General features: G+C 42.5%; 1 protein-coding gene across 4 annotated transcripts in view; it reads left to right on the top strand.

Annotated features, from left to right (window-relative positions):
* Positions 1-6,997: 6,997 nt before the first annotated feature.
* Positions 6,998-25,420, top strand: part of KCNMB2 (potassium calcium-activated channel subfamily M regulatory beta subunit 2) — a 318,431-nt gene continuing 300,008 nt past the window's right edge. For all 4 annotated transcript variants that reach the window (XM_077929760.1, XM_077929759.1, XM_077929758.1 and 1 more), the window contains exon 1: positions 6,998-7,331. In XM_077929760.1, coding sequence (XP_077785886.1) covers positions 7,279-7,331 — 53 coding nt within the window. In that variant the 5' untranslated portion in view covers positions 6,998-7,278. The remainder of the gene's footprint in view (positions 7,332-25,420) is intronic.

Here is a 25,420-nt window from a genome sequence, read left to right as displayed (position 1 = left end):
CGCCCGACTCGCCCGCCTCCCTCCCACGGCACACCAGGCAACGTCTCACGGCACACTAGTGTGCCGCGGAACACCGGTTGGGAAACACTGCTCTAACCAACTAAGCTATCCAGCAGTGATATTTCAGTTCACTTATTGTTTTTGAAAGTGCAAATCGGGTGGGTTTGTCTTTCAGTGAAAACTAAATCCAGTTTCTCCCCCAACACTACTTACAACCCTATTAGCACACCTTTCAATGAGTTGTGTTGTAGCTCTTCCCATGTTCATAAAAGGATCTGTCCCAGATAACCTTTGTGTCACTCTGTGTTTTACTCTAATTAGGATGGATCACTATAATTAGCTTCAGGTAAAGTTACCTGCTTACTAGTTTGTTGCTTCTGGGGATTTCCTCGGTGATATATAGAGATGGAGAAAACCATTAAAAGAATTAAATATACATTTCACATTTTACAATTTCAATTAACACCCCCCCCCCCTGTGACTTCCCCCAACTTCCCTTCCTGGTTTATAACCTCCCTGTTTCTTCTGCTTATAATTTTGTATTCCTTATATATTAAAATTAAGGTTGTAATATTTGTCTCTTCTTCTAATTTTTACCTCATAATTGTATTTTCTGTTTGTATTTGTTCATTGTAAGTGTATTACTCAAATCTTGCCAGTGAGTTCATTTCAGTGCATTGTTTCTGTATATACATCATAAAAGGTTCCCAATCTTTTTAAAAGTCATTATTGTCCTTATCTTTAAGTCTCTCAGTTAGCTTCGCCATTTCAGCATATTCCATCAACATTTCTTGGCAGTGATCTTTTGTTGGTATTTCGTCACTTTTCCAACTTTGAGCTAGTAAAATTCAGGCTGCTGTTGATGCATACATGAATAGATTTTTCTTATCTTTTGGTAAATCCTGCCCTAAAATACCTAATAAAAACGCTTCTGATCTTTTAACAAAGGTTATCTTAAACATTTTTTTTCATTATAGATCATCTCCCAATAGTTTCTAATTATTTTACAATTCCACCACGTATGGAAAAGGGTACCTTCTTTTTCTTTACATTTCCAGCACTTACTAGAACTTGTTTTGTACATTTTGCCATTTTCACCTGTGAAAAATACCATCTGTACATCATCTTCATATAATTCTCTTTCCAGGGCCACACACCCACGTCCTCAGCTGACTCCACCTTCGGCAGTCCTACTACATATCTTCCTTTAGCATTTTTGCCTGGGTAGAATATGCCCCTGAATGCATTGCCTCTGCGTCGCCTGGGTGAAGGTCTGGGGGAGGGTATGAGGATGTGTAGAAACATGCCTACTGCAGGGGGGGGGGGTACATTCACCACTTCACCATCATTACACTTCTGCTAAATTCGTGGTTGCCCCCCACCCACCCTCAGCTTACTGATTCCTCCTCATGCATGGATGTTACTGCTTTGGCTACATAACAATTAGCCCTCTGAAAACAAGTTCGCTATTTCTATACGATGTTCATAATCAGATGTGAATAATTGTGTTTCCACATGCCTAGGAGACACGCTGTTGACAGAGGGCTTTTGTTTTTCTGCTTCATATTCACATTGCTTTTTTTCCACACACACACTGTTTTCTTTCCACACACACATTGCTTTTTTCCCACATGACTGTAGGTGGTGCTAAATTCTTTCTGAGTCGAGCACTTTTTCGGATGACTTAGCAACTACTTCTTGCTCAGAAGCCTCAGAGTGGGTAAATACTATTTAGATACTAAATAAGTGAACACTCACAAAAATTCACAGAAGAGTTTAGGCTCAACGTTTGGTCTTCCTCAGCTTTCCATAGTCAGCAATTCATTAAGTGAAGCGAGACAAAAGCAGCCTGTTCTTGTTGTTGTTAGTGCTAATTTCCCCTAATATACACAAGTTTGAAAGCAATTTTCTCTAATATATGTGTTTTTTTGCACTGCGATAGCTCAGTCAGTAGAGCATGAGATGCTGAATCTTAGGGTCATGTTTTGGGCTTGCTCTTTTCACTAATATATGCATTCTTTACCACATATAAGTGAAATATACTCTGAGTCGAGTGTGGATTTCATGCTCTTTATTCAGCTCATAGTAGTGAGGAATGGGATTTCCCCCAAAATGTCTGCTTTATATACATTATTTACACAACGGGCTCCACGTGATTGGCTAATTCCGGGATTCTCCTGTAGGCCAATCAGGTTGCGGATTCACTTCCACCTGGAGTTGGATTGGGTGGCTCCTGCGGACCAATCAGACTGCTGTATTATGGATCCTATTGTTCTAGGACCAATCAGACTGCTGCAATTTGGATCCTATTCAACTCAGTACATAACAATAAGCATTCTTGCACACATTATATGGCTTGGCTGGATTGCAAATTTTGGAGAAGTGAAAATTTCAGTGATGAATTCATTCTCATCTTGATTTAGAAAGTGTGAATTATGCAAGTCAGTCTTTAACTGTGAACTGAATCAAATGTCTTCTCCACCTCTTGTCCATACCCTATTGAAGAGGGTTCACTTTTTTGCATTTAAAAGTTCCCAAGATCAATATCCAGCCTCTCCAGTTCAAAGGATCAGGGAGCAGGTTATGTGAGAAACATCTGCCCAAGACCCTGGAAAGGTACTGACAATCACAGTTAAGAATGGATGAATCTGTCCATTTTAGTTTGGCTCATTTTCCAATCTTAAATTCAGTTCACTCCATTTCCACATCCATTTACAGGAAAAGGAAATCTATCCACTGCTTCATGTAACAAAATCTAAAATCAGTTCATGCAAATTGCAACAATAAAACCACAAGCAAAAAAATTGATACGTAACATCAAAAAGCAATAAAAATCCAGTAAAATCTTAAGCAAAACATTGAAACAGAAATACTGAAATTATGTTCGTGGGTTCCTATGGAGTGTTTTTTTTTTGGGGGGGGGGAGGGAGACCTGGTGACCCATAACCCAAGACATTGCGACCCTGATTATTTGTGGACAATTCTAATACATTATTATTATTATTATTATTATTATTATTATTATTATTAACAATTTCCTTGAATCTATGTATGTTATTTTCCTTTATATATGCATTTTTGCGCACAGTATCCCAGTGTTAAAATGTTCCATCCTTGGAGCCTGATGGATCCACTTGGAATCCAGAGCTGATAGGTCTGGGGATATGGTTGAAGCCTTGGCCGATTTGTAGAATGCAGAAATGACACGGGCGATCGGCACCATTGCTTCTGAGCATGCTCATTCACTTCAGCAAGCCTGGAAAGCTTGTGGTATACCCTGAAGTTGTGGGTGATGGCATAGATTAGAAGATGGCTAGAAGGCAAATGGGAAACAACTCAAATTAATACAATCCCCAAAATGCTTCAATAATAATAATAATAATAATAATAATAATAATAATAATAATAATAATAATATATTATTTATACCCCGCCCATCTGGCTGGGTTTCCCCAGCCACTCTGGGCGGCTTCCAACAAAACACTAAAATACAATAACCTATTAAACATTAAAAGCTTCCCTAAACAGGGCTGCCTTCAGATGTCTTCTAAAAGTTTGGTAGTTGTTTTTCTCTTTGACATCTGGTGGGAGGGCGTTCCACAGGGCGGGTGCCACTACCGAGAAGGCCCTCTGCCTGGTTCCCTGTAACTTGGCTTCTCGCAGTGAGGGAACCGCCAGAAGGCCCTTGGCGCTGGACCTCAGTGTCTGGGCAGAACGATGGAGGTGGAGATGCTCCTGCAGGTATACTTCTTAAAAGGGGTGGCAGTGGGACCACTCCTTGAGGAACCTTCCTTGGACCTGGAAGATCTGTTAAAACAATCGGGTAATTGCAAAGACCCCCTTCCTTAGCAAGTTTCCTGAGATAGGGAATTGGACCAATGACCAACTCAAGGCATTCTTGGATGAGATGTCTCAAGCGTGTGGCACTCACCCAGGTTTGGCATGTGTTGGAAAGTCACTGGAAGCATATAGGTGTTTTACCGTATTTTATTTACAAATGTACATGTTCAGCATGCCTTAAGCACTTGAACAGACAGCCAAATCCACATAAGATCTCTGGAGCAAAGCAATCTTCAAGGTGCAGCTGTTTGCCTCTTCATTTATATTCCACTCCATCGCCTGCCAGTTTTATTGCCTCCCTTTCACACAAGCCACCAATCCAACAACATCCTTTCCTACGAGGTCAACAGGAAAAAGGCATCCCTCCTTCCAGGTATTTCATTGCTGACTACTTACCTGTAATCTGAATCCTTGGCCTGCAGCCGGCAGGCCTTGAGAAAACCAGACCTGAATCAGGCTTACTGGCTGGAGTCGCAGTCCAAAATGTCAGGAGGCTGAGGAAGGTTAATGAAAAGAAATCTCCTACAACACTTCAAGCTCCATTAACCTTCTCCTCTCCAATTCCCTATCTCACAAACAATGCGCTTAAGCACATTCTCCATCGTATATGGTTGCTGCCAACGTGCTTATCTTACAATTCCCTCCCCTTTTATTTCTTTAGGGTGGTAAACGCAAGCCAGCAATGTCCTGGGAATGATGCTTGTGCATTCCCACCTCTATATTATAAACCTTTTTCTTATGCACATGTTAATTCTGGGATCATATAGCAGGGTGAGGTAAGGAATGAAATTAGATGCTAAGGGAGCATCAGGATTACAAGGAAGATCTGAACACTTTAAGGCTGCAATTCAGTGTTTATTTACTAGAGAGTAAATCCCCTTGAAATAAATGAGAATTACTTCTAAGTAAGCATGCATAGAATTGCACGGTTGATATTCATAGATACATATGTACGTACACAATTTTATTTGCTTGCCATGTTTCCATAGCTCGAACCATGCTCAAGGTGGCTTACGAAAAAAGACATCACTACAATGTAACAAAAGTAGTCACTTTTCTTGGACTACAGCTCCCATAACTCCTTGCTGTTAGCAATGCTGACATGGGTTGATGGGAAATGCAGTCTGGAAAACACCATCTGTTCACATTAACTCTTGCTTTCTGTCTATCTTTGCTGGAGCCAGGAAGACCAGGCATCTCAAGAGAAATCCTTGGTTTACTGGATATGGTCTGTTCTAATTAACTGTTATAATTAAACATAACTCTCTTTTTTTAACCTATAAAGCCTTATATGGCTCAGGACCGCAATATCTCAAGGACCACCTCCCCCCATATGAACCACCCCAGGCCCTACAATCATCACCTGAGGCCCTTCTTCATGTGCCTCTTCCACGAGAGGCCCGGAGGGTGACAAGATGAGAACGGGGCCTTTTCTGCAGTGGCTCCCCATTGTGGAATGTTCTCCCCAGGGAGGCTCACTTGGCGCCTTCATTACATATCTTTAGATGTCAGGCAAAAACATTCCTCTTGTCCTGGGTCTTTGGCTGATTATACAATACACGGCCTATTAAACTCTCCCCCCCCCCCCTCTGTGTGTGTGTGTGTGTGTGTTCTTATGGTATATATATTTTTGTGTTTTTACATTGCAGACTGTCCTGTGATCTTTGGATGGAGGGTGGTATAGAAATTTAATTAATTCATTCATTCATAATACTTAAGCATTTTCCTCTAACATATTTTGAAATGTTTTAGATGTGCAACGATGACTTGAAGCTGACTTTAAAAGTAATAAAAACTAGACTTCTCCATCCAACACATAGATTCTCATAGGAGCCCATGGACTATGGCTTATAAATTTCCCACCCACCCACCCACCCACTCACCCTTCCCCATTCCCATTATTGATGTACGACATTTCCTTCCACTACACAAAAGCCAGACGTCTTTGTAAATCAGCAATACTGTTACTGCCATTACAGGGAGGGAAATACATACGAAGAGATTATCAAATATGACTCAACCCTTTGTTTCCCTTGTAAATCTGGAATTGGTTGAAGGCTATTATTTTAGTGGAAGGAAATGAATTTTGCCATTTCATTCCCAGCCATCTTTCTAAATGTCATTGATAAATGTTTCAGTGCTGCAGGTGTTTTTCTACATACACACATGAGCTTGAGTGAGAAATAGAGGCTAAAACTTGCACCATATAGAACAGGGATATGGACCCCATACTACATGTCCTATCATCCCTAACCATCGGCCATGCTGGGATTTTGAATCCAACAGCACCAAGACGACTGCAGGTTGGGGAAGACTCATTGAGGATGTGAAACCATAAAACTCTGACTTTCAGTTTTTCAGCAACTCAAAATGAAGCCTTTGCTGTTGGTGGCAGTGATGGCCACCAACTTAGATGACTTTGAAAACAGAACTTCATGGAGGAGAAAACTACTGTATCAATGACTACCAGCCACGGAGGTTATGCTATGCCAGGCTTCCTCAACCTTGGCCCTCCAGATGTTTTTGGCCTACAACTCCCATGATCCCTAGCTAGCAGGACCAGTGGTCAGGGATGGTGGGAATTGTAGTCTCAAAACATCTGGAGGGCCGCGGTTGAAGAAGCCTGTGCTGTGCCTCCACAGCTGAACACAGTAGTGCTTTTGAGGACCAGTTGTTGGACACCATAGGAGGAGAGAGAGGTCTTGTGCTTGGGTTTCCCACAATGCACCTGGTTGGCCAATGTGAGAACATGATGCTGGACTGGATGGGCCATGGGCCCAATCCAGCAGTATCTTACTGAGTTCTTATATTCTTAACAATCAGATCTCTGTCATACATATTGTCCCTGCCTGACCACTCACTATTTCAACTATCCAGCTGCATTTCCCAGAAATTGTCTTGTGGTAGGTAACTATTTAAAAATAGAATTCTAATTTTAGAGAGAGACCTTTCTCCTTCTCACACACACACGCCACAATAAAGTTAAACCAAAAGCATGGCCCAGAGAACCTTTTCAATCACCCACCCCACCCCCTTGTCCGGATATCACCTCACCCTTGCCATCTGTCAATAAAACAAATAGGCTCCGTTTGTTGTCCAATTGGCTCTGCAGACCTTGCCACATCAGAAAGAGTTTTATTCAGGGTTGGCAGGGACAGTGAGGAATGGCTGGCAAGCGAGAGGAAAACGCCGTTTCAAAAGAGCCCCTTGCATCACACATGCTGAGTTGCAGTTCCAGAGGAATTACTGCTTCACGACTGGAAAAAGTTAACAACCAGCGAGAGGATAGTCTTTCTCCGTCTGTTGCTATGAGTGCTGGTCTATAGGGGTGTAGCTTTCCTCTTGGGTTTCTTTGTTTGTTTTGCATATTGCTTTCCTCTTCCTTCTAGCAGAAGGGACTTTTTTATTATTATGGTCAGGTGAGGTGCAAAAGCCAGCATGGAGCACCCGAAGGAAACCAAGCTCGCCTTGAGCCAGAAAGAAAAATGGGGGTAAGTGGAACAATAAAATTAAGCTGCTTGGAGGTTGCCGGGCATTTAGTGGCAATGAAATAATAGGAAACTCGGGGCGCGGCGGAGCCCAAGCTAAGTTTCTAAGCTAAGTTCCAGCTGGTTGCAATGGGAGAGTCAAGTCCAGACTTTTTGAGGGCTACGCTCCGTGTTAGTTGCTTGCAGCAAAAATAACAAAGAGTCTTGTGGCACCTGAAATTTGTGATGGAGTAAGCTATGGTGGGCTACAGTCTGCTTCCTAAGATGCATGAAGTGTTCTTCTTTGTTATCAGGGTGCGTGTGTGTGTACACACAAGGTTTATAGGGTAAACAGTCAGGCCAGAGGGAAATTAAATGCAGAGGAGTGTGGACAAATTACATATCCAGCAGTGGTTCTTCCCAAAGCAGTTCTCAGTGACACAGACAACCTGGCATTGGTAAGCCAATGGGCACAGATAATGGGCTAGCCACCCTTTGTCTTTTAGGTTCCAGACTTACATTTCTCCCACTGAAATCAGTGGGACTCAAGGAGGGCTTACATGGAGCAGAGTGGTGCCTCGTGATAAACAAACCATATTCACGGGTGCAATTGTAGGAGGTGAAGGAGAAGTGTCTCCTATGTGTTTTAGAAGGGGGGGGGTATGGTTACTGTCAAATCCCCCCACCCATTGTTTTTCTGGTCTGTACTTGTGGCAAATGGCATAAACATTGAAAATAAGACTTGTTGGCTGTAGTTATGAGCTCTTTAGCTTTATAACGACCATTGATATTGTTGGTGGCTGCACCCAGTTAATGAGAGGAAAGCATAGACTTGCGCTTGCTGAACAGTAAATACACCCATTAGCAAAATTCCAGTTTTTGAATAATTTTGGTGCTTGTGGAAACTCCCTGCTTTCTTTTTTTCTTCTTCTTTTTTTTGCGGGAGAAGGGGTTGGAATGGTCACGAAAAGTGAGGGCCATGCTTCTGTGGACTGTGGAGAGTGTGGGTCAATGTCCTCTCCCCCAAGCCCAGCTATGATTATTTTATGGGCAAAATGTAATACAAGAATTGCATCAAAGGCTGAGTGAGCAGTGAAATCCTGATGAAAGGATCCTCTGAGGTCTCTGACTGTGGTTTGTTATTGAGGGCCTCCTTGGATGAACACAGGGTAGAGAAGAACTTTGTGGTCAAATTGTCGCCTTTGTTGGTGGTATTCCTGCTCAAGTCCCTGCCCTTTGCTTTTTTGCCCAGTGCTTCATCAAAAGAGGTCTGCCCGGTGTTATTATCTCCTTGAGTTTGGCATATATTCGGAACCTTATGTGCTCAGCTGCGCTGCATCGCATTATGAAGAGGGCAATTTTGAGGATGTTTGATGAATCCCTGTGGCTAATAAAATAAGCACCCACTTGGCTGGGAATATCAATTTGCAGCCATAATAGTAGCACAAAGTGAACAGCTTTAAGTGATCCTGTTTTTATAATCCTATAATCTCGATGCGCTTCGATATGCATGCAGGAAGTGTTTGCAGCCGGACTGAACTGTGTGATAAAAAGAAGAGCGAGGCAGGGGAGCAAATATCATTAAGCCAAACATAAACTTTCAGCTACAAAATCCATCTTCTTTTTTCACAGGAGTTAGAAGGTTTGTGGAACTGTAATTCTTTCTAAAGTCAGCCCTGCTGGTTTGCCATTGCTACATCTGAATGCTTCATATATAGAGATATTTTGCATTTATTACTACAGCTTTGCTGAAAATTATCCAGTTTTGAGGCGGATATTAATAATTTCAATGAGGTAGACAATTTTCTTGAAAATCTCAAAGATTATGTGAATTTTCACCACAGGTAGATCGATGGTTTGGCACCATTGTTTTCAATGACTGCTGCTACTTCTGTCTGATCTCAGGATCTGACCCATACACCCCACCAGTTTCTGCATTTTTCTCCCTCCTGGATCAAGCAAATGGATGCCTCCAGCCAATCAGAAAATGGGACAATGCTGCAATGATGACACAATGCAGTCTAGGTAGTTAGATTTGGCTACGTGACTGCATCATGGAGAAAGCAAGTTAGAGAAATTGAGAGAGAGGGCCACATAGATTTAAACACAAATGTTTTCAGAAGGAGTGCCGGTGGGGGGATATCAAAGGGGGTTTGTGGTTGCACTGGCAAAAATATCTTTCAAAAAACATTGTTAAGTAGGTTTAAACTCTGCTTCTGGTGACATATGAGCATGCAGAAATAAAATGATGTGGTTGGCTTATATATGTATTGGAGATGCATGTCTCATTTGGCAGTAAGGAGCTGTCAAATCAGTTTTCAGAAGGTGGTTTGTTTGTAGCTTGAAATTCTTCTGAGGCAGTCTTGGTTTCATAAATTACATTTCATATGATTTACTACATCATTCTGGTCAAATCTACTGTTGTCCATAGTCCAATTTGGTGGCAGTCAAAATGGGTTTCTATTTATCATTTCCTGAACTTTTTTTCTGCATCTCCGGTGCTTTATTTTTCTTATTGATGACCACAATAGCCTTGTGAAGTAGCCTACACTGAGATATATCAGCTTGTCTAAGTCCTAAGAGCTGCAATTTCATGGGTGACTGCTCAGTTGGCAACCCTACAGAATAGAGTCAGCCACGCATGCATTGTGTGGGGGGGGGGAGAAGAAGGTGCAGATATGCATGACATTTGCATATGACCGTTCACATGAACAAATGTAAACTTAGAATTACCATAGCTGAAATAGAAATGCAATGCATCTCATCATAGTGGGGGAGACTGTGTGAGTTGGTGACCTGCCTGCCTACTCTGTGAGCCATCCCAGTACTAACAGTGAGTGGGCAGCTTCAATGCCCAACTATTCTCCTTTCTTAAGAGTTCTTTATTGTTAGACCAGGCTTGAATCAGACAGCCCTGCAAGTGGTGTGACGGTTGGAGTCTTCTTCTTCTTCTTCTTCTTCTTCTTCTTCTTCTTCTCCTCCTCCTCCTCCTCCTCCTCCTCCTCCTCCTCCTCCTCTTCTTCTTTGGCAATCACTCGTAGCCTAGTAAGATTGTCTTACATAAACACAGTCTTAACAATGAGTCCGTAAGTGACTGTGGAGGCCAATTCTGGATCCACATGTCCTTCCACAGTGGGGACATTGGTGGGAGTTGATCGCAGTGTGGATTTGCCAAGCGTGCCTTCCTCTTAGCACGTTTCTCCCTTGCGTCCTGAGTTTGAGCGTCTTCAAAGCCCATGACACCTTTGGTAAAGGCTGTTCTCCAACTGGAGCGCTCGCAGGCAAGTGTTTCCCAGTTGTCGGTGTTTATACTACATTTTTTAAAATTTGCCTTAATGCAATCTTTAAACCTCTTTTGTTGACCACCAGCGTTACACTTTCCATTTTTAAGTTTGGAATAGAGTAGTTGCTTTGGAAGATGATCATCAGGCATCTGCACAACATGACCAGTCCAACAAAGTTGAAGAACCATTGCTTCGAAACTGGTGATCTTTGCTTCTTCCAGTACACTGGTATTAGTTCGTCTGTCTTCCCAAGTGATGTGTAAAAAATGTTGGAGATACTGTTGATGGATTTTTTCAAGGAGTTGGAGATGTATCAAACTAGGAACAGGTAAACCTATATTCCAGTACTGTAAATTCTGCTTTTGCGGTGGAATTTCTTCTCTCTCTTGTCTTCCCATGTGCCCCATCCATCTTCCCCAAATCTGTTTTAGAAGGCTTGGGTAAAACCCAGAGAAATAATAATAATAATAATAATAATAATAATAATAATAATAATAATATTTATACCCCACCCAGTTGATTGGGTTTCCCCAGCCACTCTGGGCGGCTTCCAGCAAAATATAAAAAACATAATAAAACGTCAAACATTAAAAACTTCCTGATACAAGGCTGTATTGGGAATTTATACAATTAAGCCTCTTTCCCCCCATGAATTTTTGTATTTTAAGCTTGTATTTGTGAACTACCGTATTTTTCGTCCCATAGGACGCTCCGTCCCATAGGACGCACCTAGTTTTTTTGGGGAAAATAAAGGGGGGGGGAATTCCTTTATTTCCCCCCCAAAAGCAGGTCGGGGAAACCGAACCAGGTCGAGGAACAGCGGGATGGCGGCGCTGCGCCTCCCTGCTGTCCCCCGAGCTTGTGGGGCTGGCCGATGTCTACCCGGCGCGAGGGGTGGCAGGCTGCTATCCGCAGTGTGGGGAGCCCTGCGGGGAACTCCTGCAGGGCTCCCCACACTGTGGATGTATGCCCGGCGTGAGGGGCGCTCTGCTTGAGGGCGCCCCGCGCACCGGGTGGCAGGCTGCTATCCGCAGCGTGGGGAGCCCTTCGGGGAACTCCTGCAGGGCTCCCCACGCTGCGGATGTATGCCCGGCATGAGGGGCGCTCTGCTTGAGGGCGCCCCGCCCGCCGGACGGCAGGCTGCTATCCGCAGCGTGGGGAGCCCTGCGGGGAACTCCTGCAGGGCTCCCCACGCTGCGGATGTCTGTCCGGCGGGTGGGGCGCTCTGCTTGAGGGCGCCCCGCCCGCCAGGTGGCAGGCTGCTATCCGCAGCATGGGGAGCCCTGCGGGGAACTCTTGCAGGGCTCCCCACGCTGCGGAAGTATGCCCGGCGCGAGGGGCGCTCTGCAGGGCTGCCTAGGCTGCGGATGTGTTCCCGAAGCGCTGGGCGCTCTGCTTTCAGGGCGCCCGACGCTCCAGGAAGCAGGCTGCTATCCGCAGCCTAGACAGCCCTGCAGGACCTCCCACAGGGCTGCCTAGGCTGCAGATGTCTTCCCGAAGCACTGAGCGCTCTGCTTTCAGGGCGCCCAACGCTCCGGGAAGCAGGCTGCTATCCGCAGCCTAGACAGCCCTGCGGGACCTCCCGCAGGGCTGCCTAGGCTGCGGATGTCTTCCTGAAGCCTGGGGAGCGAGAGGGGTTGGTGCGCACCGACCCCTCTCGCTCTCCAAGCTTCAGCGAAAGCCTGCATTCGCCCCATAGGACGCACCCAGATTTCCCCTTCCGTTTTGGAGGGGGGAAAGTGCGTCCTATAGGGCGAAAAATACGGTAATACATATAAAGCCAGAGACTTGCATGCATAAAATATTTATGTTCTGCTATTTTTGGGGTGTTCTTGGATTCTGCACAAAAGGGGATTCCATCCCCTTTTAAACATCTTCAGAGAGGCAGGGGTGAATAAAGAGTATGTTAGTACTAAAATATCTGGAATTCTTACCCATGCAGAAACACCTTCTGGGGGCGGAATTGCTCAGTAGATTGGGGACAGGTGTGAGAGAGGAGGAAATAGAGATGAATTTTGATTGCACAAGTAAAAGTCATTCCACTAATGCAAGGGACTTCCTCCTTTTCTGCTGAGGATCATTTGAATGAACTTGAATTGAATTGAAAACTAAATGCAAACCAAACTGATTAGTTTTCTAAAGGGATAAATGTGAACTGGAATTAGTTCCTTTTGAACATATTGAACTAGAATGAGTTCCTTTTTAAGGTGAATGTTCCAAACATCTATCTATCATCTATCATCTATCTATCTATCTATCTATCTATCTATCTATCTATCTATCATCTATCTATCTATCTATCTATCTATCTATCTATCTATCTATCTATATCTATCTATCTATCTATCTATCTATCTATCTATCTATCTATCTATCATCTATCATCATCTATATCATCTATCAGTCTATCTAAATACAGAATATTCGAACACATCTCTAAGTATAGAATAGTCAAACACGTCTTCCCCCTGGAAACCTAAAATGGTATGATCCAGGAATTACGTCGTTACTCTGACCCTGTTGAACACATAAAATGGCCTGAACCTGCTGCCCAAGTCCTGAAATGAAGGAGCTATGTGAATATTACGAAGTAGTTTACCAAAAATATTTACACCCATTCTAGATTCCATCTGTGAAGATGACCTTTCAAAACCAAGTTAATAACCACCTGACAAAGAGAAGGCATTTTTGAGGCTCAGCAGGAAATAAAAAGAGAACAAACATCAAAGCAGTCAGCTGGAAACAAAGAGAATTAAAACACATGATGGACGTGCGATGGGTTCGGGGAGGGGAGTGAAAAATCATGAGGAGAAAAACACTTTAAAAAAATATATTCATCAGCGTACACCCCAGGAAGAGATTTATCCAGTCACCATGAAAAAATAACTAGTGAGATCACAAGGGTAAGAGGAAAATAAGATAAGTAAATAGCATAAATAAGGAAATGATAAACCGGGTATGCAGAATTGCATTTGGAATATTGAAAAGAATTTTCTGATGTGCAGACTTTGAGTGTGTAGGGGGGGACATGACACAGTGCTACCCCTATGTATGCCCTGAAGCATAATCATGTCCTATCCATAGAGCGATTTATTTATTTTTAAATGGATGGATTTGATACAGTTCACAAGCAGGTCTTATGAAGAATGGTTGAAGGAACTGGGTATGTTTAGCCTAGAAAAGAGGAGACTGAGAGGGGGACCTCAACCCCTAGAAGTTGGCTCCTATGCTTCAAACATGGTGGATTTTCTTTCCTTGGAGGTTTTTAAGCAGAGGTCAAAAGTCACACTTCTCTGAATTTTGCCATGCAGTTCACCAGCAGAGTAATGCGTACAAACATGCACATGTGAGTGAAAGTAACCTAGAAAAATGTAATTGCATTAGGGAAAAAGTGGTTGGCAAAATGTATCTGTTAGGCAAAATGGTATACAAAAAAAAAATGTATAAAGCCAGGCTCTACCCATCTTCCTGTTCCACCCTTCAGTTCCTTCCCTTTGGGATCCATTCTGCTAAGTCATCTTTGAGGAAGCAGGGTGGAGGGCTTCCACTGCAAGAGTGGGAACGATATTTCCCAAGGCACTCTGTGCAATTTGATAAGATGCACGCCTGGGACACCATCAGCACAGATTACAAACCAGGAAAGAAGGAACAGAGAAGGTTTTGCTTCTCTGTTCTTTCAAAGAAAGCTTGCAAATACTGAACTTGCTTAATTCTGAATTGAAAACCTTGTCCAGAATATTAGCAAACTCCTCTCATCATTTTGACTGCAAATGTCCCACAGCTTCATGAAAACGATTTTTATTTAATTCTGCAGATTTATTTTAAAGCAAAGAAATTACTTCCATTTCTTTCCCAGCTTTCTCACGGTCCTCCTGCTAGCGTGACTCAGGGCTTTTCACATCACCCTCATTGCACAAGAAGTTCCACCACAGTGGTTTTCTCGCCTCCATCTGATTTTGTACAGTGTTGAGATGGATCTTGAATCAGGACCGCCAGCAACCAGTCTTTGGCGCTTTACCTCCTGTTGTAACTCAGAAAGCAAGCTAGCACTTATAGGTTAAGAGCATGAAAGGCGTCATCTGATCCTTTGCCACATTGTACATCCTGTCAGGTGACTCCACAAGACAGTTGAGGCACACCAGGCAAAGAGTCTGAAGGTTCATTTTTTCATATGTGGTGGAGTTGTAAAAAAGCAACAGGCTTTTGGGAAATGATACATAATGAATTGAAAAAAGATGTTTAAAATAGCCATCCCCCAAAGCCAGAAGCATTTCTTCTGGCAAGAATAGGGGCAGAAGTCCAAAAAACCAAAAACCACACCTTGGTTAAATTGTTTATGTATGCCACCACTGCAGAAAGAATTCTGTATGCACCGAAATGTAAAGAAGTTCCAACAAAAGAGGAGTGGACTTTAAAACTATTGGACTATATGGAGATGGCAAAATTGATGGCAAAAAGAAGAGACCCAAAAAATGAAAAGTTTGTGGAAGAGTGGAGATCCTTTTCGGACTATCTGAGAAAATATTATAGTCAAATGAAGTCGCAGGCAGGACTGGAAATAAAAGCAAAGGAATGAGAATGATAAAGGAATGAAATGTAGGGTATATGTTATAGAAATAAGTATTACCTTTAAGGCGTAGATAAAGGATTTGCACAGAAATATAGAATCACACAATCATAGAGCTGTAGAGTTGGACACACACACACGAATGACATACCAGGCCCGTAAGGTCAACTCAGCTCATGAGTCTTAGCAACTCATTCCTATTCAGTGGTACCTCTGGTTACGAACTTAATTCATTCTGGAGGTCCATTCTTAACCTGAAACTGTTCTTAACCTGCGGTACCACTTTAGCTAATGGGGTCTCCTGCTGCCACCACGCCGCCAGCGCACGATTTCTGTTCTCATCCTGAGGTAAATTTCTTAACCCAAGGCACTACTTCCAGGTTAGCAGAGTCTGTAACCTGAAGTGTTTGTAACTTGAGGTGTTTGTAACCCAAGGTGCCACTGTAAATGGCAATGTAGACTCCCTTGCATTATATCTGACCTATCATCTTCCACCTTTCTGGTCCCTCTGATTCTGGATCCTGAACCTCAGCCTTCTGCAACTGGCCATTCACCCTAGTTGCTTGTGACAGAAGCCAATGGTATAGCTTAGTATGAGGACATTTCCTGTGTTCCTGCAAAATGGCCTGTAGTTCGCACGCTACGTCTACCCATATATGCTAACGTTGCTTTGATTAGCTTGCAGATCGAAGGAATTACAGGACTTAACAGTTTCAGAGAAGAGGATTACTGTAATATGTTTATCTCTGGTTTGCAATTGCTGAAAGCTGATTACGTCCATATCCAATAGGTGGCAGCATTAGATACAGATCGAGGCCTACAGAGCAGAAAGCCCGCTGTAAACATAAAACGTCTGGCAATCTCGGAGTGTTCGGAATTTACCAGGCACTCAGAAGAAAGCTAAAGCGAAAAAGCTTTTTTTCCCTCCAAAAGGCACTTTGGGTCTTAGAAAAACAACATCAACTTAGAAGCGCTTGGAGGGGGTGTGGAGAGAGAGCGAGAGAGCTGAGGAGGGAATGCTTGAGGCATAAAAAGGCCTGAGCAGACTGGCAAAAGGAAATGGGGGAAATAATTATTTGTTCACCTGCCGAAAAATGAAGCCAGTGAATTGAATGAGCAAGAGAGTTAAAATGTCAACAGTGAGCTCTTGCTTCATGCAGAGTTAGCTTGTGGAGCACTAGTTTACCATGTGAAGCTTGGGGGTTTTTGTTTTCAATTAAGACTTTGGCATCAGCAAGTGAATATCAGGGATTATCAGGTAGGCATCCATCCTAGGGCCTTGGGGCTGTCTATCAGTAAGGTGTAAGGTAATTCTGGCATCTCCTGGCCAGAGAGAGCTCCTATGTTGGACCTACTTTGTGCCTATTGGGAATGCCTTAATAAATGTTTATTAGTTTGAGTTGCTTTCTTTCTTTTTTTTTAAAATGAATTTTATTAGTATTTTCCACACAACAACAACACGAAAGATATCAAAAAATAAGAATACACAACACACAAAAATCAACATTCAAAAACTAAAACAAAAACAAAGAAAAACAACAACAACAAAACAAAAAGACAAATCCATATCTTACAAGTTAATATTATAAACACTAAAACAACAAGAAGACATTGACTTCCACCAGGCCCACAGCACCTCCTTTATCTCTCATTGGGTCTTCTTGTTTTCCTGTTTTCTTTATCATCTCTATCCTAACATCTAGATATAAATCCTTCTTTCATATCCTTTCACTTCACAAGGTTATTCCAGACTCAGGCAGATTTCTGCCCTCGAGCCTTGACTTTTGAGGTATTCATTTAGGCTCTCCCATTCTTTTTTTACTTCACTTTTTGGTTTTTGTCTGATTATGTCTGTCAATTTGGTTAATTCGAAGTATTCTGAGAGCTTACATAGCCACTCTCCCCTAGTGGGTAACTGATTCTCTTTCCAGTACTTAGCCACCAGGAATCCAGTACCAATTTTCAGTACCAATGGACCAATTTTCAGTACCATGGACCAGAGCAGTAGTGGATGGCATGGTGTAGAGCCATAACTCACCTGGCTTCCAATCTTCCATATTGATTGGAAGATAGAGAGGCCAGAGGCAACAGGCAGGTTGGTGCGGTGCAAGGACAGTGGTGGAGCCAGTCTGGCATTCCTGGCACTACATTTGCACCCCACTGGCTATCTTGATGCTTCAACATTCCTCCTCTTACCTCCCAACATGCAGCAGTGATTCAACCAACTGGAGGTCAAGTGAGTGGCAGCATCTCACCAGGCCATCCACTACTGAACCTGGTCATTCTTCTGGGCCATCTCTCCATGATGGGACTTGAATTTTTTGAGTGGGGAGGGGACAGACCAAGATGGTGGCATTGGGGGATTCTGTTCCACTCATAGCCAACTATGAGATGCCTCAGGAGTCTATCTTGTTCTCCATGATTATGGATATCTCCATGAAACAACTGGGAGATTAGGTAGAACACACAGGAACCCTCACTTGAATTCCCCAAGAGGGGCTGGCATTTTGATGGAAGTATCAGAAACAGTGAAGTTTAGTAACTTTTCAGTTCTGTGATTTCTTTCTTTCTTTCTTTCTTTCTTTCTTTCTTTCTTTCTTTCTTTCTTTCTTTCTTTCTTTCTTGGCAATAAGCATCTGGACCTGAATTTAAATACCACACAAGAATTGGACCTGAATTTAAATACCACACAAGATACCTAGGAGAACTTTTGTTTATTTTCTTAAAAATCCCTTTACCGATTCCTAAGAACTTCAACTTTTTTAGCATGCTTAGAGATCAGAAAATATCATTCATGTTTTTTAAGCAAAGGAAATACTTCGACTAAAAAAAAATATTATCTTTATATTCAACTTTTCCTTTGTGGAGTTCAGGGTAGTCAATATGCTTCTCTGTGGCCACATGCACATCATGTATTTAAAATATTATGATGCCATTATGATGTAATGGTTTTCCCCAAAGAATTCTAGGAGCTGTCGTTTGTTAAGGGTGCTAAGGGTTGCCAGGAGATCCCTATTGCCCTAACAGAGGTAAGATTCCCAGAGTTCCCTTGGAAGAGGGATTGATTTCTAAACCACTCTGGAAATTGTAGGTCTGTGAGGCAAATAGGGTCCTCTCAGCACTCTTAGCAAACTACAGCTCCCAGAATTATTTGGGTGAAGCCATGACTGTTTAAAATGGCATCATAGTGCTTTAAATGTATGGTATGAATGTGACTGAAGTCAGCCTGGGAGCTTCATAACTGAGCGGAGCTTCAAATTTGTTTCTCTTGACTCAATCTCACACTGTTACCATTTCACCACACTGACTCTCAAGATGAAAAATAAAAATCGCATTGTTAAAACCAAGTACCAATACAGTGTAATAAGAAGCAATTGTGTAAGCTCTCTTTTACAGAAGAAATGATCTAGCTTTGGTTGGTGATAAATTCTCATAAGCCTTGTAACAGCCACAATCTCTTCCTGAATTTTTTTTTTCATTCCCTGCCAGAGATTGGTGTCAATGCTTTCAAACATGACTGAGGTTAATACATTTATTAACCCATCTCCAGCAATGATTTCCTGCCTTTCCCAGCCCACTTACTTTCCTGAGTCCCAGGTCCTTTCTTTTTTTTAAAAAAGGGGGCCTTCTAAATCTCTAAAATCCAGCATTACAATTGCAGAGTAAAAATACAAAATAAAATGGAAAGTCTCCCACAGGTGACCCTTACATATTGCTTTGCCATCAGCTACGTCTGGCCAATATGCCCCTGTGAATTGCGCCAGACTAGAATATGAAAAAAATAACAACCAGATGACACACTTTATTACGGTCAGGTCCAGCTTGGCAGAGAATCAGTAGGAGTGCAAATAACTAAGTCAGTATCTATTCCAATTCATACCGCTTCAAACAGTCCATGGCTAAGGCCAGGTCAGCAAGACAGGTCAGTTTCACTGTAACCAGGGATGAGGATGCACATCCATACCCAACCTGGACCATCTCTGAGCAAAGAAGCCTGAGGAGGAAGGGACTCTAGAGGGGACTGTAGGGTTATAAGATAAGTCACTTGCACTCCTTTAATTAGGAGCTCGTCTGATAATATTTATTCACCGTTAGTAATTCCCCAGAGGCAAGTAGAGAAAGGCACATTACTACTGAAAAGGGAACCTGCTCTACTAGATACCATGGCTGTCAATTAAAACAAATAAAGGACTGGAAGATGCATGACCACAGACCAGGTTTCTATCATTCAGATTTTCACCTACCGGTATTTCTTCTTTTCAAGGGCTTTGCATCCCTAGCATCACACCTTTATCTATGGGCCCTTCTAATAATGATGATGATGATAATTTTATTTATACCCCGCCCTCCTCGGCCAAAACCGGGCTCAGAGCAGCTAACATCAATTATATAACACATCAAGATAAAATTAAGCAATCAATTGAAATACATCCTAGAATCAAATCAGAATCAGAGTAAAATCTAATCAGATGGCAACCCACAGATTAGGGTTGGGGACCTTAAATGCTCACCAATACCAATGGACCACATCCCAGCCTCAACTGATAGCCACATACCACTGTTTTCCTTAACTTTCAAGAGTGGGCAACCCTGTCACTAGGTCCTACCTTATAACACTATCAAGCTCTTCCTCTTTGAGTCTCAAGGTTTAGGATGCTGGAGACTAGAGATGGGGCAGAAATTTGACTCCATCGGCATTGCATTTAGATCTGCCTCCAGTTCATCTTCAGCCTATCTCCCCCTCTAGCAAGACGACCAGTTTTTATTAGACTGCTCAAGGGAAGGGAGAGAGATAAATTCATTTCAGTTCACATTTAGAGGAGAACCTATATAATGATCACTTTCCAAAACAGTTTGAGAACCAAAGCACAGCCATCCTTCGAAATTCTCTGAATTTTGCGTCACTGTTCTCCAGGGACAATTTGAGCACATGCAGAATTCCATTAATGCATAATAATAATTTTATTTATACCCCATCTATCTGACTGAAAGAGGAGAGCGCAAAATATGGTCTGAAGCTCAACATCAAAAAAACGAAGATCATGGCCACTGGTCCCATCACCTCCTGGCAAATAGAAGGGGGAGAAATGGAGGCAGTGAGAGATTTTACTTTCTTGGGCTCCATGATCACTGCAGATGGTGACAGCAGCCACGAAATTAAAAGACGCCTGCTCCTTGGGAGAAAGGCGATGGGAAACCTAGACAGCATCTTAAAAAGCAGAGACATCACCTTGCCAACAAAGGTCCGTATAGTTAAAGCCATGGTTTTCCCAGTAGTGATGTATGGAAGTGAGAGCTGGGCCATCAAGAAGGCTGATCACCAAAGAATTGATGCTTTTGAATTATGGTGCTGGAGGAGACTCTTGAGAGTCCCATGGACTGCAAGAAGATCAAACGTATCCATTCTTAAGGAAATCAGCCCTGAGTGCTCACTGGAAGGACAAATCCTGAAGCAGAGGCTCCAAGACTTTGGCCACCTCATGAGAAGAGAAGACTCCCTGGAAAAGACCCTGATGTTGGGAAAGATGGAGGGCACAAGGAGAAGGGGACGACTGTCACCGATGGAAGCGAAAGCTCAGAAAAAGCTCAATATGGAGGTTAAATGGCCGAAATATTGGGAAATTTTGGAACAAGATGGAGATAGATTAAAACTGCAGAGTTTTGAGAAACGAAAGAACAAAGTGCGAGACTGGCTTCATTATTATCAGATAATGGAGGCATATAATTTGGACAAGAAAATTGGCTTCCAGGTGGAAAAATCAAAATTAGAAACAGAACTCTTAGAACCCAAAACTAAGACTTTGTCAAGGATGTATAACTTGCTGTTGAAATGGAATACTCAGGACGAAACGGTAAAATCTGTTATGATCAAATGGGCACAAGATGTTGGACACAATATTATGTTTGCTGACTGGGAACAGTTATGGACCACAGGTATGAAGTTTACGGCATGTAATGCCTTAAGAGAGAATATTATGAAAATGATATACAGGTGGTACATGACCCCAGTCAAGCTAGCAAAAATTTACCACTTGCCCGATAATAAATGTTGGAAATGTAAAGAAACTGAAGGTACATTCTTTCACCTTTGGTGGACGTGCCCAAGGATTAAGGCTTTCTGGGAGATGATATATAATGAACTGAAAAAGGTATTTAAATATACCTTCTTGAAGAAACCAGAGGCCTTTCTCCTGGGCATAGTTGACCAATCGGTGTTAAAGAAGGATAGAACTTTCTTTATGTACGCTACAACAGCAGCAAGAATACTTATCGCAAAGTATTGGAAGACACAGGATTTACCCACTCTGGAGGAATGGCAGATGAAGGTGATGGATTACATGGAATTGGCGGAAATGACTGGTAGGATCCAAGACCAGGGAGAAGAGTCAGTGGAAGAAGACTGGAAGAAATTTAAAGACTATCTACTGAGACATTGTAAAATTAATGAATGTTAGAATGATGTTGGATTGAAATTAAGTGGTTTCTAGCTGTAATGGTATAAAAGAATATGAAAAAATGGTTTTTTATAAGTAAAAATTCAAGGTTATAATAATTTAAGATTAAAGATTTGGGTAGAAGAAAGAGGGAAAGAAACTGCTGAGCTAATAAATTGAACTGGAATACAAAAAAGGGAGGTCCGAGGAGGTCCGAGAAACAAGTAAATGGAAAATAATGAAAAGATTGATTGTTTTTAAATATTTTTATTTTGTATTTTTTCTTTTTTCTTTTTCTATTTTGTAATGTAAAAATCTTAATAAAAAATTTATTTAAAAAAAGAGAGAGAGAGAAGGGGACGACAGAGGTTGAGATGGTTGGACAGTGTTCTCGAAGCTACAAACATGAGCCTGACCAAACTGTGGGAGGCAGTGGAAGACAGAAGTGCCTGGTGTGCTCTGGTCCATGGGGTCACGAAGAGTCGGACACGACTGAACGACTAAACAACAACAAATCTGACTGGGTTGCTGCAGCCACTCTGGAAACTTCCAACATATATAAAAACACAATAAAACATTAAAAAAACAAAACCTTCCCTGCACAGGGCTGTAAAGTTATTTATCTCTTTGGCTCAGGGGTCGCATAACTCCATGCCCTTCAACATTTCTCCAATGAAAATAGGGACTTCTAAGGAAAAGCAGAACATTCAGGGATCAAATGAGAAACTGGGACGGCTTCTGTAAATCCTGGATTGCCCCTGGAAAATAGGGACAATTGGAAGGTCTGGCAGAGTGATTTTGTCTCCCTCCCCCCATACACACAGTTTTTTGGGGAGGGTGGCAATTTGTATGAAAATGTTATATACTGTAGTAGTGCCCTAAGTAAATAGCCTGCAACATTTCAGATGGATGAATGTACTGGATTTTGTGCAGGGAATGAAGTCTTCACCAAGGCCTAGTAGATGGTCTGTTTCTTGAAATAATCTGACAGGCTCAGTTTTATCTAGAGTAGACCCAGGTATTTTAGACACAGCCCTGGATATGTGGTCTTGAATAGCCTAACATGAATTTTCTTATTTCTCTGTGGGCTGAAATTCCCTGAAGCTGCACAAGGAAATGGGTGGTTTTTGGTTGATGATACTGAGCCATTGGTGAGTTTTAGAATCATGAGCTAATGCATTTCTCATCTCCATGAGAGACTGAAATTTATAAGGCCTTGGAGGGACTGGTCAGGTAAGGAAGAGAAAAGAGAGGGGAGAGAATGGACTTAATCATGCAAAAGAGTAGGGCTGAAGGCATATGTAAGATTTTAAACAGGGCCAAGACTAAGGTGACTCTGTCAATTTTGGTTTATGTTTTCCAGTTTTATGTTCATTTCTCCACATTTTCCCATAGGTTTAAAATAAAAAAGGCCTTGTGAAAATTCATCAACAATTTTGTGTGAATTTAGCCTAATTTATGCCATTTGGCCTGATATACTCATTTTTGCAAGCCAGTTCCCCCTAACATATAGGCTTTCTGTATATTATGTTCACTAATAGTCAGGTTTCTGAGCCTAATTAGGTGGGTGGGCTGGCCAGATATTGCCCACCACTCTACTAAAGGCTCCTAACATGGGTAGAATCACTGCCTCTTCTAAATCTTAGCATAAAATGTCAGCAGGCTGGGGCTCCTCAAAGCTGAAGCCTGGTATCTGGGTGGGTAGTGAGTGTTGTCTGATAGAAGCAAGTCTCACTTCCCTGCTTTTGGCCTCTGTATCGGCTGCTACCATCAAAGGAGGAGGGATGTGCTGGTTTAGGAGAGCCTCTTCTCCACAGGGACTCTTGAATCCTGGGACGTGTGGCAAGCAGCCATAGAACTGTATACTTGTCACTTTGATGATCGCACAGGAAAGGCCCTCAGGACAATGATGGGATTGATGATACCAATTTGAAGTCCCAAACGTGCCATTTCACAGCAAAGCTTGCTCTGATGGCATATTCCTGCCTTCAGTTTCCACCTTGCTCTCAAAAGATTGACTGTTTGTTTATATCCCCTAAGGAAGCAGCTGGCAGGATGGATGGACTATCCAACTTTCAAGAGCCACACACCTTGTTAAAAAGGAAAAAGGAAAAAAAATGAGTACTACTCAATAATTCCCTCAAATTTATGTCCCTCAGAAGTGTCATTACAGTAATCTCCCCAAACATTAGTTCAGCAAACAGCTTTTCATTTATAGCTGCATCACTGCAGTAATCCACATTGTGTGGTTCTTTTTATTTCTCTGGTGATGTTCAAACAGTAATTTGTGAGTGGAGAAAGTAATTTACTATCCTTGCCCATTTCTTTGGTCCTTAGGTAAGGCTGATGATGCAGGAGAGTTTTTATTTATTTTAAAATATTTTCCAGACCGCCCCTCGTAGGGAGAACGATCCCAGATTTAGGGTGCAAATAAAATAGAATTAAAAAAACAATAACAAAAGCAAATAAAAAACCAGGAGCAGATAAAGGGAGGCAAAGCAATACGAGCAAGAGCAATACCACAACCTAGTCAAAACAGCAGCATTCTGTTAAGGCCGGCTCAAATAAATGGGTCTTTTTGCCAGCACCAAAACTTCATTAGGGTTAGCACCAGCCATATCTCATAGTGTAGGATGGGTGCATCTGGTTAATTAGAGAAAGGCTATTTACCCTTGACTATTTATTCATGAAGTATGGCATGCAGCATCTTAATAATTCTACAATTAAATCATTCTAATTACAACAAAGTTAAAACGAAAGCCCTGCACTCAGGACCTGCAGCTGGAAATAATCTGGGCATGGAAACTGCTTGGCTAATGTTCTGAAGCCAGCGCAATGTCAGAAGTCACCCACCACGCCCCAGTCACTGCAGTAGCTCTGAGGGAAACTTCATTTTCCAGAGACCCACAAGTACCCTATCGTAAGACATTACCAGCATACTGGAGAGAGAAGGGGAAGACCAGATCTGCTTTCTGCTTCCCTCTTCCTGCTGCTAGGGCCTGGCATTATTGTCCCAGTAAAAATATCTTGTTTAAAGGGAGAAGGAAAGAAGGTTGGGGGGGGGGGGGGATTGAGGGCCAGGTTGATAAACTAAGAACTATTCTCTGGTTCAGATTTTTTTCTCTGGCTCAGATTTTAAATTTGAGCTGAAGAAGAATTTGGAAGTCCCTAATCTCCCTTTCGTGGGACATGGGTGGCGCTGTGGGTTAAACCACAAAGCCTAGGACTCGCCGACCAGAAGGTTGGCAGTTCAAATCCCCACGATGGGGTGAGCTCCCATTGCTCGGTCCCAGCTCCTGCCCACCTAGCAGTTCGAAAGCACATCAAAGTGCAAGTAGATAAATAGGTACCGCTCTGCCGGGAAGGTAAATGGCGTTTCCGTGCACTGCTCTGGTTTGCCAGAAGCTGCTTAGTCATGCTGGCCACATGACCTGGAAGCTGTACGCCGGCTCCCTCAGCCAATAAAGCGAGATGAGCGCCGCAACCCCAGAGTCGGCCATGACTGAACCTAATGGTCAGGGGTCCCTTTACCTTTAATCTCCCTTTCAGAGCTTACTGTTCTAAGAATGGATGGAGTGGTGCCATCTTCATCAGCTCCAACCCCAACTTTCACTTGTTGAGCCAGCTCTAGTTTCTTCATGCGGGTGCAGCCAACTGGTTTTCACATTGCCTCTGAAAATGCAGTTTGCAAAGCCCAACCACATCCAAGATCCATGTTTGGCCTGTGTGAGTTATTTGCATTTAATGGCTATGAACTCTGCAGAGAATAGTCCACTTAGGTCTAGGAGAAGGTCCACAATTGAAAAATGCAAGGTTGTTTCCGAAAGG

Source organism: Podarcis muralis, chromosome 6 (genome assembly GCF_964188315.1).
Source record: "Podarcis muralis chromosome 6, rPodMur119.hap1.1, whole genome shotgun sequence".
NCBI lineage: Eukaryota > Metazoa > Chordata > Lepidosauria > Squamata > Lacertidae > Podarcis > Podarcis muralis.
The sequence above is the reverse complement of the archived record's forward strand: the minus strand, read 5'-3'. Positions and strand labels throughout refer to the sequence as shown.